This window comes from Brachyistius frenatus, unplaced genomic scaffold (assembly GCF_029030835.1).
Source record: "Brachyistius frenatus isolate BFR_SWC_R1_liver_20210118 unplaced genomic scaffold, ASM2903083v1 Contig_7, whole genome shotgun sequence".
NCBI lineage: Eukaryota > Metazoa > Chordata > Actinopteri > Embiotocidae > Brachyistius > Brachyistius frenatus.
In genome coordinates this window covers 9120244-9137126 of record NW_027210606.1, presented here as the reverse complement: position 1 = coordinate 9137126, position 16883 = coordinate 9120244, and the positions used below count along the sequence as shown (strand labels likewise).

The window sequence follows — 16883 nt, the reverse complement described above, 5'->3', positions numbered from 1 at the left end:
GTCAGTTGAGTCCTGCTGCTTGCTGCATCTTAACGCTCAAAAGTCTTAACACGCAAACACACACCACCCTGCAGACTGCTTTACCACATGTGGATAAAAGGGAACGGGACAGAGGCCACCTTTCCCGAGGAGAGCTGACCCAGAGCTGCACAGAGCAGAGACTGAAAGGAACACAGTGCTCAGAGAAAAAAGAGAGAGCCCCTGTCGCTTTTATTTACCTCCGCCGCCCTCCCTCTTTTCATCCCAGGATCTCAAAGCAGGCCCGCACGCCCGGCCCTGCACCCAGTTTCCTGGGGAGCATTTTTCCTTCCCCCACCACAGACATGAAAAGCACCGGCCTTCCTGCCTGGGGAAGAGTCCTGAGGGGCTGCGGGCGAGAAGTGTGTGTGTGCGCGTGCGTGTGTGTGTGTGTGTGTGTGTGTGTGTGTGTGTGTGTGTGTGTGTGTGTGTGTGTGTGTGTGTGTGTGTGTGTGTGTGTTTCAAAAAGGGTTGGTGGTAACAGCAGGGGTGTGTGCTTGCGTGGTGTTGGTTGTAGGGGGCACCAGGCCAGAGCTTCACAAGGTCCAGCTGACACAAACAGTGGAATTCAGGAGCAACTTGACCTCTCCTCTCCTCTCCTCCTCTCTCCTCTCCTCTCCTCCTCTCCTCTCCTCTCCTCTCCTCTCCTCTCCTCTCCTCTCCTCTCCTCTCCTCTCCTCTCCTCTCCTCTCCTCTCCTCTCCTCTCCTCCTCCCCTTCCCTCCTCTCCTCTCTTCTCCTCCCCCTCCCTCTCCTCCTCTCATCCTCCCTTCCCTTCTTCCCCCCCTCCCCTTCCCTCCTCTCCTCCCTTCTCTCCTCTCTTCTCCTCCCCCTCCCTCTCCTCTTCCCTCCTCCCTTCCCTTCCCTTCCCTTCCCTTCCCTCCTCCCCTCCTCTCCTCCTCCCTCTCCTCTCCTCTCCTCTCCTCTCCTCTCCTCTCCTCTCCTCTCCTCTCCTCTCCTCTCCTCTCCTCTCCTCTCCTCTCCTCTCCTCTCCTCTCCTCTCCTCCCCTCCCTTCCTTCCCTCCTCTCCTCTCTTCTCCTCTCCTCTCCTCCTTCGCCTCCTCCTACATTAGTGCTCAGGAATGCTGGCTGGAGTTTTTTGCAGGAAATGAAACACTCCTCTGTTCAGAGGGCGAGCGAAGGTTTAGTCTCCCCCTTTCTCGCTCTCGCTCTCTCCCCCAATTCCTTTGCCTCTATGTGACAGAGTGAGGGAGGAAGGGAAGGAGGGAGGGAGGGAGTGAAGGAGTGAGAGAGGGCGGGAGGAAGGCGTTGGACCAGCTCTCACCCAGCTTTTGAAGTGTGGGAGGTTAAGATAACTGGCACAGTCTTGCACCTCAATCGCTGCTTTCACCTCCCCAGCCAAATCAAAGCGCCCGCAGCTGGGGCCCGCACACCTTGTAGACCCTTAACCTCCATCCCACAGAACCCACCCACCTACTCGGTTCCCTCACTCCCTACACACAGTTCTGGGGTTTCTTTTGGTGCCATTAAAAAGGAAAACACTGCTGACAAATTACTCTAAAAATAAGCCAAGTTGAGAGAGGTGTCTCCAGCACAGTCGGAGGTGCAGACTTTACAATGGTAGAAAGAAGGGGGGAGATTTGGGGGAGAAATGGGAGGGAAGACAGGGGCTGAGAGATAGAGAGCAAAGCAAGTACAAGACTATGTTTTATATGATGTTTCCTGTTACGACTTGGGTCTTATTTTTATAGATTTGGCCATTTAAAAAAAAAAAATTTAATCACTTATAATATTGTACTCAGCAAGTTAATTAAGATTGGACAACATGTGGGAACTTAAAGGAAGTGTGTAAGCATGTTTACAACTTTTTTTCTTGCCCTTTCAGTCACTCCGTGCCAATAATAAAAAAAAAATTCTCATCTTAAGTTTGGGAAATGTGTTTTTTACACATTTTAACTATTCATTCAGTCAAATCCCCAAAGATGTTTGTTTTACTTAATATAAAACTGAAAAGCAAACAAAACCACTGAATGTTTGGGTCATATTTGCTTTGAAATCATTTAAACACGACTTGGAAGTTACCCAGATTGTGTGGAATAGCCAGGGACGACTTCATGAATGAGGTACAATCAGGAAACCGTCACTACTAAATGCCATTAGCACAGATAGAACCAACATTTGGTATGTTCAATCTGGTTCAAATAAAGATGAATGCTCCATCTATGTATCTATGTGCCACATTAACTGGGCTTAATTCAGTTTGGCTGGACATAAGAGTTGTCAGGTCTAGAAAGTAAATGTCCACACATTGTGATAAGAGTCTGCAGTGGTGTGTCTTGGCAGTGACCTTGGCTTGGACTGCACAGCTGGTTTCGGTGTCACCTTTTCAAAGGAGCCTCCACACAATAAAAGTGTGACAGTGCCGCTTTTATAAAGACAAAAGAGAAAAATAAAACGGACGGGCCATAATTTTTTTTTTTTTAAATTAAATTTAAAAAAAAAGAAAAAGGCACCTGGAAGAGATGGCGATGTTTGAAACAAAATGCTCTGCACTGTCAGCACTTTCTTCAGCTCTGAGACATTCAACATAAAAGAAATCGCCCCTTAAAAAAACACTTTGAAATTTTTAACCTCCAATCAAAAGGCTGACTCCGGGGATGTTGTCTCTTTTTCCGCAGGGGCTATCAGAAACTAAAAAGTGAGGGGCTGAAACTAAAAGGTTAAAGAGAAAGAAGAGGAAAGACAGTGCCTGCTTTGAATATTGGAGTGTTGGGAAGGGTGGGGTCTGGTTGTGGTCAAAAAGGGAATGAGGAGGGGGGAGTCACCAAAACCCCAAACCTCAGGCATGTGTTGGTGAGACTAGGAGAGCACAGAAGGGTGTGTGTGTGTGTGTGTGTGTGTGTGTGTGTGTGTGTGTGTGTGTGTGTGTGTGTGTGTGTGTGTGTGTGTGTGTGTGTGTGTGTGTGTGTGTGTGTGTGTGTGTGTGTGTGTGTGTGTGTGTGTGTGTGTGTGTGTGTGTGGTCCGCCCACATCTGAGGCAGCATCACTGGGGGCCCAGGCAGCTGAAGTCTGGCCATGTGCCCCCGCGCAGCGCAGCTCCGTCTGAGTCGCTGCAGGCTGAGGGGATGTCAGGAGGGGAGGTGGGAGTGCGGCACATTCAAAGAGCCTGCACAATGACTGTTCCCTCTGCTGTGGTCTCGCTTCAAAGGCCTCCACCGCCGATCATATTCAGCATCAGGACAGAGGAGTGGAGCAGGAAGAGGAGGAGTGAGGAAGAAGGGGAGTAAAGAGGCAGAAAATGAGTGGAAGCAGAGCTCGGGTTAAAGTTTTGCCTCTTTTTTTTTTTCTTTTTTTTTAACAATGGCTTGACTGACTAGAGCAGAACAAAAATAAACAGCACTTCTGCCAGCTCCACTGTCCTCTTCCTGCCTGTTACCTGGAGGCCTTTCATTCGCAGATAAGCATCTCTGGAGAGGGAGTGTTTTATAAGGTCACGGATCTCCACCTCTTCTGAGAGGCTGCAGTGCCTTGAGGTGCCTCAGGGGTGAGGCGGAGAGGTGTGTGTGTGTGTGTGTGTGTGTGTGTGTGTGTGTGTGTGTGTGTGTGTGTGTGTGTGTGTGTGTGTGTGTGTGTGTGTGTGTGTGTGTGTGTGTGTGTGGGAGGGGGGGGGAGGGGGAGGAAGTGGGGAAGACATCACAGAAAGCCACGAGACTGGACCCTCATACTGTTACTGCAGCTGGCCAAACCACAACACAATAGGCCCGTGACTCAATCAAAACAAATTTCAAGCCCCAGTCTAAACAGAGCGTAAGAGCTGCATTTTCTCCTGAGTAAACACAGACCTTTAAGAGAGTTATATCCCCTCCTTTAAATGTCAAATAAGGTTGCCCGGCCAGGATAAGACAACCATGTCAGTGTGAAAGATGTGTACTTCTAAGCTAAAAAAAACACATACTTTAATTACAGGTCCATAGAGTCGAGTGCTGATCGGCTCATTTTTCTTCACAGAGTGGGCTTTGTGGAGGTCAGAGGAGTCGGGGAACCGGAGGACTGTGGGGGTGAACATTTCCGATTCCATTTCCTACCTACAGTAACATTAGCCGGGGCGTCACTCTGATTTAAGCCCAAATCTCTCTCCCCCACATCCCGCCCCTCTATTTTTTATTTTTTTAACCCCTCTCTCTTTTTTGTAAAGAAGTACAGTTTTAAAAACATCCTCTCATCTCCTGTGTGCTGCTCAAAGCGAGACCCACAGTCAGTTTTGCGATCCGGATTCCTTCCCCAATTATCCCGGGTCACTAATAAGGCAGAGTGTGGAGGCACTGGGCTGTGCCGCCGTGGCCTGGAGGCTCAGTGCCAAATTGAAACTCGGGAAATGGAGGCAGAAGCTGAATCTCGCCTAATTGCAGCCGGAGTGTGTGGCTGGCTGCTCAGATTTGTGCTAGAGAGAGAGAGAGAGATGTGTGATGAGGGTCCGGGAGAGAAAGAGAGAAAAGATGAGAGGCAACAAATAAAGAAAGAGGGAAAATGGGGGACGAAACGAGGAGACCAGACTGAAGGATGAGTGGCAGTCGAGTGAGATTGGGTAAACTCTGGAGCTCTGGAGAATGTGGGATTTTCTTTTGGCCCCTTTCTAACCCTCCCTTTTCCTCTAACACACTCCCTCCCTCGCTCCTCTTCTTCTTCCTCCTCACTCGTCAAAGTCTTTTGACAGCTGACTTCTGGCTGCACACATCAGAGGGAGCGAAAGCTGGGGCACGACAGAGACGGAGAGAGGAGGAGAGAGGGAGAGCAGCGGCCACAGGAGCTCCTGCTGCAACAACACTTTCTTTTATGTCTCTGGACCAGGACACGTGGACAGAAATGACCTTTGGTACCATATTTTTTAAAAAGGAAAGATACCCCGAATCATATTAAAAAAAAAAAAAAATACAACCTCTTGCACAAGCGCAATCTGACTTGCAGAAGCGTATCGACAATAGAGCACCTTCATAAAATGCGGCGCAACATGACTCACATGCAGTGTTGTGGAAAGTGTTTGCAACTAGCCCGATTTAAAAGGCCACCTTTGTTAGGAGTGTCTCCCCCCTGTGAAAAAAATGTGCAGTGGCTGAGGCGGGAGAGAGCCTCCAGGGCATGAATGTGTCTCGGCCAGATAACTATCTGTGAATCAGTGGGCTTAGTCAGACAAAAGACTAACAGCACGAGGCGAGGCAAGACACAGGGAAAGGAAATAAAGGCAGCGGAGAGAGGAGGAGTAAAAGCGCACATTTCCAGTAGGTGAGGGAAGAAAAAAAAAAGAAGAAGAAAAAAAAAAAAGGAGGGTTGGGGAAGGCAGTGAGGAGGGAAAGAGACGGAAGCTCTAATTTCCCGATGTCAGAGTAATGACTTTTCAGAGGAGTTCTGCTGTGGTGGGAGCCCGGCTGTGTGGTGGGCCCACTGTTTGACAGTGCTAAAGATAACAAAGAGGAACAACATCGAGCCATTAAAAACGCGACTCAACTCCTGGTCTGCCTCACAGGCCGAAAAACACAGCAGCAGAGAAGCCATAAAGCACGTTGATATGAAAATGTATTAAGTCATCCCCCCCCCCTCATAAAATCTACCCAAGGTCAAGTAGTTCACTTTGTTATGCGGAATATTTGTCATTATGTCTGTACAGAGTGCTAAAAAGTAAAATGGAATGGAGCAAATGTTGAGTGGGTTTGACCCCCTCATACAAAGGTGCACAGATCGTGTCTTCAAAATTCACTCCTTAACAAATTTCCTTTCAGATTTTTTTTTTTTTTTTTTTTTTCCTACGGGGGAGCGACAGATGGGGTAGAGGCTGGGACAGATGAAAAGAAATAGACAAACGAGTTCATTTAAAGATGTTTTTTTGGCGTCTACAGCAGGCTAACCTCAATCCAGCTCTTTGGGATCTGCATAAATTGAGGGCTTGGGGAGTTGCGGCAGTATCCTTGGTATTATGCATATTAGTTTAAGGCTGTCACTGAGAATCAGCAAGGGTGTCCATCCCGCCGCGGCTAGGCACTGCTAATTATTGGATCAGAGATAAAGTGCTTTTTAGCGCTCGCGCTCTCTCGCGCTTTGAAAACTGGCCATTGCAAAAAAAAGGAAAAAAAAAAAAAAGAAAAAGGAAGAGAAAAGAAAAGCAGCCCAATTTTGGGTTCAGAGAGAACCACCGGGTCAGGAATCGATCAAGTGGAAAACCTTTGTCTGGTTGGGGTGATTTCGACGTAAGACCAGATTTGTCACATCTGCCCGGCTTTTCCTGCTGCCAAAAGGGAGCGGAATAACAGGATGCTACCAGACTCTCGCAGGGAGGAGGGAGGGAGGGGGGGGGGTGAAGGGGTGTGTGGGGGGGGGGGGGGGGCAAGCAAATAGACGGAAAGCAAAAAAGATCCAGAGAGAGAAAGGACGATTGAGAGGGGAAAATAGAGTCGCCTCTACCACACACTGGGAATGTTAATCCTGCTTTCAAAAAAAAAAAAGAACAAAGGACAGGTGACAGTTCAGGGAGGGTTTGACATTTGATCTGAATCTATACATCTCTACATATCTTTCACATGTTAAAAGAAAGAAATAAATACCACGGAGTGCCTTTGTTACGGGAGCATTACAGACACCCTGGAATCCCAGATACCATGAAATCGTATTAAGGTATAGCATCTCATTAAGTTCCTACCAAACAAGCTGCTGGATCCTGCTCTGCTTCACAGAGACGCAGAGAAAGACAACACATGTAGTCCATATGGGGCTGAGCTGACATCCCAGCCTCCACCAGCAGTTCAAAAAAAAACAAAAAGAAAGTTCTGGGCTAGTAGAAGTGTTTTCAGAATTTTTCTTTTTTCCAGATTTATTTAGTCCCTGTTTAGAAAACATGATGAGTGGACGAGCTGCCTGATTTATGAAGCTATATTTTTCAAAAAACACTTTTTATTCGGACATTTTTCTTACACACTGGAGGAAAAATCAGCCACAAGCTTCTGACACAGCATCTGACCCTCTCCGCCAACCGGTGCTCACACAGAAACATTGAACTGACCAATATGCATGCACACATGCACGCTTGCACACGCAGGAAATCCAATGCATTATTGTGCTAAGGCCATTGAGCAAAACTCCATACACACAAAGCACAATCCCTCTTCAGGCCTTAACACCGCTGACACAATGACTATGGCGAGGTTAGGGTGGACCTTTTTAGGATTAGTCTGTGAGCACATATTCTCAAGTCAGTGTTTAGCAGTTAAAAAGAAAAAAAAAAGAAAAAAGCTTGACATATATTGAAGCGGACCAGACAGGGAGGGCATTAGAGGTTTTTGGTTTTTTTCTTACCATATTCTCAGATGTACGCCGTTTTCATTCTCTGGCCTGTACCTGCAGAAAATTGCATCTTTTAAAAAAAATAAAAATTGGAGGAATCTGGACGGGCATAGATCATAAACGTCCAGCTGGCCTACACAGTGTACAGACCAAGGAAAAATACTGACATTTTTACTTAAGACGCAATTCTCTGTGGATTACAGTTGCAGTGCTAAGAGGAGGCTCAAAAAGCGCAGCTAAACAAGGTCAGCAGAAAGACATAATGTAGTGCAGCAGGCAAACAAATAGTGCAAAGCCCAGAATCTGTAAGTAGTCGTAAAGAATGGACAGACTAATCCCAAAGTAGGTGGTAATTTGTGAAGACGGGGACGAGAGACAAGCATTGGACAAATGGATGGAGGGATGTACTCAAAGAAAGTGAAGTCAGTCTACTGAGGCCAGGATGAGGAAAGCAGGTGACATTAGTTTGGCTAGAGTCAGTTAAAACTATGCTTGTCCCTCTTCACTGGGAGATCCGTTTGTTTTACGGCTTTACAGTGCGTGTATTAGTACAAATGCGGCAATATGCTCCAAAAGATGACGTGTAGCTCGCCACTTCAAGATGCAACAGACAAAAAAAAAAAAAAAAAAAATAATAATAATAATAATAATAATTGAAGAGAAAAAGCTGCAGGGACCATTGCTCACCTGGGGCCGATTCCTGCATCTTCTCCCTCTTCCGCTTCTTCTTCTTTCCCTTAAAAATATTCAGAGGAACGCATAAAGTGTGGCTCCAGCACTCACGCTCACTAGACCACTCTGATATCCTGCTGCTGACTGCCATGTTCACTCATCCCCTGCTGGGCACCCAACCAGCATCCCCCAGACTCCGGACTCCACCGCAAACTGCATCACTGAGAGGGACTGAGCTAAGTGTGCTCTACCTGCTCTCAACTGATTTTAAATTACCAGGAGTAGTAGTTTCTGTCATTTTTAGGCCCATTTATGAGTTGTGACCAACCGTTCTGCTGTTCTGACCACTCCGTGTCTCCCTTTGAAGTCCCCCTAATGACAAACATTGGCGTGAAGTGCAATTAAAAACGCTCACCATAATTAGGCTAGTCTATCTCAATGGCTGGTGAAGAGCGCCACTCTTTTCTCCAGCGAGGTGGTGGGAGTGTGTACGGATTTATAGCTTATGCTAAATCCCCAGGGGGGAGACTATAGGTATAGATAGCAGTGTAGAGTCGTTCTAGTCAAATATGAGCAGCACTTTGGTTTCCTGCTGCAAAGTCTGCTAATCCACTTATTCATGAGCTAATCTGCCTTCTACTGCTGCGGCAGACAGGGAAGAAGAGAGGCTAAGTGAGTGTGGGTGAGAGAAAGGATGAGTGAGGGGGTACACAGCAAAACTATGAATGCTACACGCTCTCCATGCCAGTGCGTTTCCTATTTTGGGTGTTTCCAGGCACGATGCGCTGCCTGCGTACAGCTGAGGATCCTGATTATGGGAGCGGTCACAGGATAGCTCTCACAGGGATGCAATATTTACTTGTGAGAAATGTTTTGCATTTACCATCTTTCTGGTATGCCAAGTAGAAAGCCATTCCTCTACTCTTTTTTTTTTAATTTTTTTAATTTTTTTTACTCCACAACACGTCAACTACACTTGTACTTACAGAGCTAGAATTTAAATGGGATTTGGGCTAACTGTCACCAGCTGATGTTGTGTATCTTTTAACTGTGCTGCGCTGTGCTTCACTGGGAGCAGAGCTGTGGAACTGTCTCCCCCTCAGCGAGGCATTTTGGCAGTGGAGCAGTGGAGGCAGAAGGAGGAGGGATGCTGTCGGTGTCCGAGGGGAGGCAGATAAACACCACAAAGCACTTTGGTGGTGGAGTGAATGTGAGTGCCGGAGCCACACTTTTAATAAAGGCTGGTGCTCTCTCACAAATCCATACACATCACGTACTCAGAGACAGATGTTGACAGCTTCCAATCACACACACACACACACACACACACACACACACACACACACACACACACACACACACACACACACACACACACACACACACACACACACACACACACACACACACACACACACACACACACACACACACACACACACACACACACAGACACACACACGCACACGCGCATACCGCGATTGACACTAAAAACAGACGGGCTCCTAAAACCCAGCCCGAACCTCCTACATTCACAAACAAAATGGGCAGCTGGGGGAGCCGAGGCTGCAGCTGCTGAATGCTGCGTGTACGATCCAGCCTCCTCAACTCGGTCTAACAGTGGCCTTTTACATCCAAAGCTCTATGCTGATATGGAACATCAAAGACTGGCATAACCATTACCCGTCAATTTTCACTCACAGGGGCAATAATAGCGTCTATGGCACTACAATCCATTTTAGTGTGGATGGTGCTATAACAGTGAATCACAGTGTTATGAATTACACATTAGCCTGAAACAAAAGGGTCTACAAATGGACCCCATTAGCATGGAGAAGGTGTGTGTGTGTGTGTGTGTGTGTGTGTGTGTGTGTGTGTGTGTGTGTGTGTGTGTGTGTGTGTGTGTGTGTGTGTGTGTGTGTGTGTGTGTGTGTGTGTGTGTGTGTGTGTGTGTGTGGTTCTAGTATGTCATATTAAGGAACAAGTCATGCAACACTGACACAAACAAACAACATGAATCGACATTAATACACACACGCACGCGCACCTCTGCCAATCTGTTCTGTTGATACTTACATAATTGTCTCGAGCGGACCAGCCTGGGTAGAGCTGCATGTGGAGCTGCCGTTCCTTGCGGGCTAACTCATAATACTTAGCTTGCTCTTCCCGAGATAAAGCATGCCACTGTTTCAGTACAAAAGGAGATTGGGGGGAGGGGGGGAAATAGCATTCAGTCAATTACCGGCATGCAATCGCATGTTTCCTGCGTAGAAAAGTGCGCTAGAGTTTTGGTAAAGGGAAAAAAAAAAAACTTTTTTAACTTTCAAGCATTTGGTGTAGAAAAAAAAAACGGGATAAAAGACACAAAGAAGAAGTGGTAAACATGATGAAGAGATTAACATGCACAAGAGACGGAGAGGGAAAGAACAGAAGAAAAAAAAAGAAACTTTGATTTCATATCAAAACACTGCTTCCAATTTAGCAGTGCTTTTTATGCAAACTATGTCAGCAAGCAATTACCCTATGCAGGCCACAAACTAGGCTTTGCTGTGGCTGGCGCCCTCAACCGCCAGGCCTATTCGTTAAGGCTTTTAACATGGCTCTGTGGTTCCACTCTTTTCCCAATCCTCAAAAGGAACAAATTTTGTCATTTCCAACCGTGCCATTATCCAGGCATATTTTATTAAAGCCAATTTGACTAAATGTCAGTTAGATAGGCAGTCGTATCTGTGCTTCTGAGGGGGAAGTAATTGGCCTGGGCAACCATTATGACAATAATCACAACTAGTTCATAAAAAAGCTCTGTCTTAATAGAGAGAGGAATCTTTGTACTTTTTCAGCTAATTGGGCCCAGGAAGTCAGTGCACGCAGCTTCTTTAAAGCCACGGCATGAACTGTGATCTCTGGGCGATTTAAGCCAAATCAACAAAGATAAACTACAGCAAGAAGGAAAATGAGACCAAAATGAATCCGGGTTCCAGCAACGACGTGACCTACCCTTCGTCCCAGGATCTGATTGATGGCAGCGCTCTCCTTCAGCGTGCACTCGGCAACCACATTCGCACGCATCTCTTTCATGTAGAGCATGAAGGCGTTTAGCGGCTTCTTGATGTGCGGTCTTTTGGGCTCTTGCTCCTTTCTCTGTTCGTGCTGGGATTTCCTGTCGAAATAAAACAAAACAATAGAAACATGGATGGAGGTGAGAAGAGGTAGAAACAAAATAGTTAAGCGAATATAAGCACAAGAGAAGAAAGGAAATTGCAGCGGTGAGGGTCTGGTCGCTCGCAGCCGATGGCGAGGCAGCGTGAGAGGGGGCCGCCACGCCATGGGTCCCTGCCTCTTTAATCATGTACAGTCGCAGCCCTTCATGCGGAGAGATTACTTCACCAGTAATGGCAACCAAAGCCTCTTGTCCACAGCACATTGGCAATTACTTAAAACCAAATGCTCAAACTATCACAGTCAAAGCCGCTCCGCTCCCACTCCTGACTCTCTTTCTAACAACCTTTTTGATTCTAGTGCAGTCTTATGGTATGAGGATGCCATGAATAATGGAAATATCGGTGATAACCACTTCAGGGCGCTCACAGCACTTCCCACTGCACACACTGGGGATGTGAATTCAGTTCATCCGAGTACTAATCTGGGACCTGTATCTGTTACCGGCTGAGAGTGTTGTGATCCCTGAGGCCAAGTGAAGCATAGGCCTGTTATCAGTAGAGCACGGGTCCTCGCTGCTTATCTGCTCACATCAAGAGAATGAGTGCAAGGCTCTGACAGAGGGTTTGTTCAGCAATGGCCTACTGTGGTGGGGTAGTGCACAAATACCTGGAAGTATGTCAACTCAGAAAACAGCTGATAGAGCGGTGATGGCATGAGCTTAAAAAAAAAGAGTGTGTAAGAGTGTTTGAGTGAGGTTTGTTCGGTGCCTGCAGGACTCACATGTGCATGATGTCAGTGTCATGCGGAGGCTCGTGTTTGACCTGTGGGTTGACGATGGCTGGGTGGGGGATCCCTGTGGCGTGGGGCCCTGGGGGGCCGGGCACCATGTGGTGCGAGAACCTGCAATAACAGCAGACTCTGATTAATAAAAGCAGATGAGGAGCATCAGTAGCACGGAAAGGGTCCCCTAAATGTCAAAAACTCACAAGTGTAGACTCTGTAGCAAGTGTGCGCCTAACAAACAAAGTAAGTAATTAAAATACATATTTTTGCTTGATATTTGCTTTTAAATGTTTTAGATTCAGAGAGCTGTTTCGCTCACAAAATATTCAAGAAAAAGACAATGGAGAGAGGTCACCCACGTTGCAGGAAAATGAAGAGTAGAAGTAAAGCTTTGATTTCCATAAGGGGAAATTTGGCTTACAAGCAGCTGTCAGTAATAACTATAACAATGTGATACTGGACACAGTAAGTAAGGCCACATGAAAAAGACCACAAACATCTTAATATGAGCGGTTCCCAAATGTAGACCCTTACAAGAGAAAACAAGATTTTTATTTTATTTTTTATTTTTACATATAAACTCCTGTTTATGTTTCAGACTTCTCACATGTCTGCTTCTTTCTGGTGTAATAATGTAATGTCATTATTCGTAGAATTTCAAACTTAATCTGAAAGAAGCAGAGTGAGGAGGAAAAGTCCAAACTGACCCGCTTAAACTTTAATATGAGGAAATATTTATAATATTTTGACCTCCATGAAAGGATTGCCATCAAATGAAAAGTCTGGGAACCATTAGTTTAAGTGATTATACAGTATAGTAAATTGCATGTTTGTATACACAATAGTAGAGTGTGTGAGACAATGATCCAACTGCAGTAACTAATAATGTGAGGAAGTACATGTGTGTTTTGCCCTCTCACTGCACCTCAAGAACAATCAGTATCAGGAAGAATAAAAGGAACTCGTAGAGAAACTTCTTTAAGTGTTTGTAGAAAAAGATCTGTTTCATTTTGTTGTTTCTTTCAGACATTCTTTGTATATGTAGACCAGTTGCCCATCAGGAAATCCTAAGATATGCTTTTCGTCTTGTGTCACATCTTAAATTATCTTCGATTCCTACTCAGACATAATAAATAGTAAAGTCTCATCATCAAAGGGTCAAAAAAAAGTTACATTTTGGTTCACTTTTCTATTTATCAGTTCATCGGACTGTGGTTATGTTTTAATCACCTGCCAACGTTTGTTATATAAATGAAGATTATTGTGAGGCATTACATTTACTAAACAGCATTAACGCTCACTCTGTCCCATGGACTTTGTAGTGGCTAAAGAGGAGGAAATCACTTGGTTCCACATGTAAAAAAAACAAAACAGGAAAGTTCCCAAAAGAACAATCCCTAATCAGTGGGAAAGTTTGAAAATCAAAAAAATGAGCTAGTATATTGCAGGTATTCAGATTTAAGAGGGTCTAAGGAGGAAAGGAGGAGACCCGCTGCGTTTCAGCTGTCGCCCGACCCTGCACCTTACATCTGGCTTCACTCAGTGCCTGCCTGAAGCCATCAACACCGACAGAGAGAGAGACAGTGAGCGGTAGATGTGTTTGGAAAAAGAAAAAGAAAAAAAAAAAAAGCAGACGGATGCAGTGAAAGAGGCAGAAAAGAAAGAGGTAAAAGATACTAATAAAAAAAAGTACTTCACAAACACTGAGTCTCGGAGAGAGAAGTGCTTCCAGAAAACTTTGATGGGGGTTAAGCAGCCATATGGCTATGCAGGGGCACGTATGCGGTGATGTGTTTGACATGTGCAGCGCTCACGGAAGAGCGGTGAGGCTGAAGCCGCAGCAGCGCAGCAGAAACAGCCACAGGCAGACCTCCCCCCGTGGAGGCTGCTGCTGCAGCCCAGCCATTCAGCACACAGAGCTGGTGCAGTGCAAGTGGCCACACTATGTGAAGAGACAGGAAAGTAATTGCTCCTTGTTTGCACGAAACGACTGTGCATGCTTTTGCTTTTGTCCGTGTGTGACTCACCAGCCCAGCGGTGGCGTGATCTGCCCAACTCCTCCAGGAGACAGGGAGTAGAAGTTGGGCATGTCCGGTCCGTGGTGATGCCTCGCCATACCTGGACAAACAACAGTGGTACGCAACTATTAGACAGGCATAATGCAGATATAAGTCAGGGTAGCAAAATTCAATACATTTTGAGTGCCGACCAAAAAGTTCAAATGCTTTTTTCAAGGTCATGTTTACGTGTTGTTTGCTCACATAAAATGGTATACAATTGGCAAAGTTAAATCAGAAAATCTTCTTGTGCAGCTGCTTATGTTAAGACAACTTTTAACATAGCTGTGCATGAAAAGTTTAACTGGTGTGGTAGAAACACTGAGGTCTGGTATTGGAGTCTGTATTGGGGAGAAAAGGTGCAACAGTTTGCAAATTCTAGACCTGGAAAATCTTGTAAAAAGTTAAAGCAAGTAGAACTTCGAGATGAAGTTGTTTTAATCTTGAATCCATGACAACTGAGTAAACTAGAAGAATGTGAGCTTTGGTTCCAAACTTCTGAAAAAGCTTCTTTTTTTTTTTTTTTAATGATAATCGAACAATAGAACCCTACACATTCCCCTCACCCCGCCCGGCTTCACCACAAGTCAAAGACAGGAGACATGTTAGGGTATGAACGTAGCCCTTGACCTCACATTATCAACCACTAGAAAAGGATAATATTTTGTCCGCTGAGCTGGATTCCTTCCAGTGTGTTTCAGCGTCTTTAAGCTGCATAATTGAGGCTTCCTCTTTGTGGCAGAGGCTGCAGCTCTCCCTGTAGACACGGGATTGACTGAGACTAACTGTCAGTGGATCTTCAGGACTAAGCTCCTCCATCTCCAGCTCGTCGGCTCCTACTGGGCTTCAAGGTCAATGGGTCTCCTTTTGTCATCCTACAGCCCAAGTCCCCTCACAAACATCTGTAGCGCCTCACGTCGTCTTCATCTAACACCGATTGGTTTTTCATTTTGGGCGAGTGATAATAGGACTGAAAGTCTAAAGCTTTCCGGAAATACTGTTCATACACATACAAGTGGAATGTGCCTACATGTGTGCTCAAATGCACACACACACACACACACACAAAGAAAAGAGGGCAAATGCCTCCAGATTAACACCATCTTCTAATCCCTGCTGGAGCCAGCCTTTTCTCCCTGCCTCTATCTTTTCCCTGCCTCCTTCTCTCTCCAGGCTGTGGTCTGAAGGGGCCTCCCTCCTCAGAGAGGCTGGCCGAGTGGGAGGCTTATATCTCCAAAGCCAATGTTGCGACGCTGGATTCATAGCCCGGATAGCACTGCTCCCTGCCCACTAATCCACCACCTAACACTCCTCCGGGCCCCTCCTCGGGGCAAGAAGAGAAGGAGGAAAGGGCTGAAGCAGCAGGGGAGGAAGGGAGAGCCCCGGCGTGTTAACCTTGTCACTCACACCCCTAAGGTGCCTAATTACTCACTCCCCCTTTCACACGTTCCCGTTGGCATCCAGCAAAGCTTCACATTCACGTTTCCTCTCAAAACAAGCAACACTAACATGATTGTCATTGTGGATGTAATCGATTAGATTCCCAATGTTATATTTCAGTGTTTTTTCAAACAAACTAAAGGTGTAAATTTAAAACGTTCAAAGCCCTTCCCCTCTTCCGACCTTCCATCCAGCGATGCGGCCCTGTGCATATTAGAGCTCATAATGAGAAAATCCATGATTGTTTTTCATAATTAACGAGCAGATCAAAGTCTGAGCCCACGAAGGAAAGCAGAGCGGCAATTGGTCGATATATATGAGAGAGAAATGGAGAGAGAGAGAGAGAGCAAGAGGGACAGCAAAAAAAGAGAATAAGAGAGATTTATTTTTAAGCATCTTCGGCTTAGCTCCACTGATATACACATGAATATACCTTGGGATATCATTTGCAGTTAATTCTGCAGCTGGCTTGCTTGGACATGGATTTCTGTTGGGCTGCGAGTGCAAAGATCAAATCGTAAGAAAAAACAGCGCTCCAGGGGTCCTTTCTCCTCTACATTGTCAGAGATGGAGCGCATTTCATCATAAATTGTACTACATGAAAACAGATTTCTGAAATTGAATTTCATTCTGTTACCTGTTTGTTTTTCTTTCCTACTGCCATTAGAAAAATATTCAAGAAAATGTGTCAGACGCATGATTCCTCTGACATATGTGGAGCACAGTTTCTTTATATGTCCCGCTTCCCTTCATCTCACTACGCTGTGTACTCTTGTGCTCAGTTCTACATTGTTATTTATAGCTGGTCCCTCAGAACCTGCTAGCCTCCTCCTCCTCCTCCTCATCATCATCATCATCACCTACATCCTGTCTGATCCCTCCCCTCCTTTTCAACTGGCAGTCGCAGGAGAAGAAAGCAGAGAAAAAGAGAGAAGGTGCGGGACAAAACTACGGAGGGCCCACGTCTTTCTCTGCATTAGTGAGAAGCTGCCAGAGTCTCCAGCTGCGCGGGGCTGAGGAGCTCTTCCAAACGTCTGAGGAGTTCCTCTGCAGCTGTCAGAGCTGGAGCTTGATGTTATTACTGAGAGGCGAGGAGAGCAGAGGGAGAGGGCAGCGGAGCTCAGAGTGCCATCCCACAGGCTGCTTCAAATGAGTTCAGACACAGAGATGACAGGAAGGATGACTTTGCTGCGACACATTTTAGTTTGTGTGTCTCTACTGATTCCTGACAGCGCTGCCAGATAGGAATGTCAACAAAAAATTTTTTTAAAAACACTCAGGTATCGGCTCAGTCGAATACAGGCTGAGTTCACCATTCGCCATTCAATACTTAATTTCTGACTCTGAGGAGTTTAAACACGAGTTTTAGTAACCCTGTTTTACTGTGTTTCTTTCAGGGTAAAGCTTTCAGTCTCTTATATGCCAGTTCAAATGAAATTCAATAATGCCTATTGACCAAATT

General features: G+C 45.8%; 1 protein-coding gene across 6 annotated transcripts in view; it reads right to left on the bottom strand.

The window, feature by feature from the left end:
* Window positions 1-16883, bottom strand: part of lef1 (lymphoid enhancer-binding factor 1) — a 44661-nt gene that overhangs the window by 3412 nt on the left and 24366 nt on the right. Inside the window, exons 5-10 of one of the 6 annotated variants that reach the window (XM_069689353.1) lie at window positions 13952-14042; window positions 11922-12041; window positions 10977-11139; window positions 10056-10163; window positions 7995-8043; window positions 7320-7361 (exon numbers count right to left, since the gene is read on the bottom strand). In XM_069689353.1, the coding sequence (XP_069545454.1) occupies window positions 7327-7361; window positions 7995-8043; window positions 10056-10163; window positions 10977-11139; window positions 11922-12041; window positions 13952-14042 (566 nt within the window). In that variant the 3' untranslated portion in view covers window positions 7320-7326. The remainder of the gene's footprint in view (window positions 1-7319; window positions 7362-7994; window positions 8044-10055; window positions 10164-10976; window positions 11140-11921; window positions 12042-13951; window positions 14043-16883) is intronic. The other 5 variants (XM_069689354.1, XM_069689355.1, XM_069689350.1 and 2 more) reach the window with 5 other exon arrangements.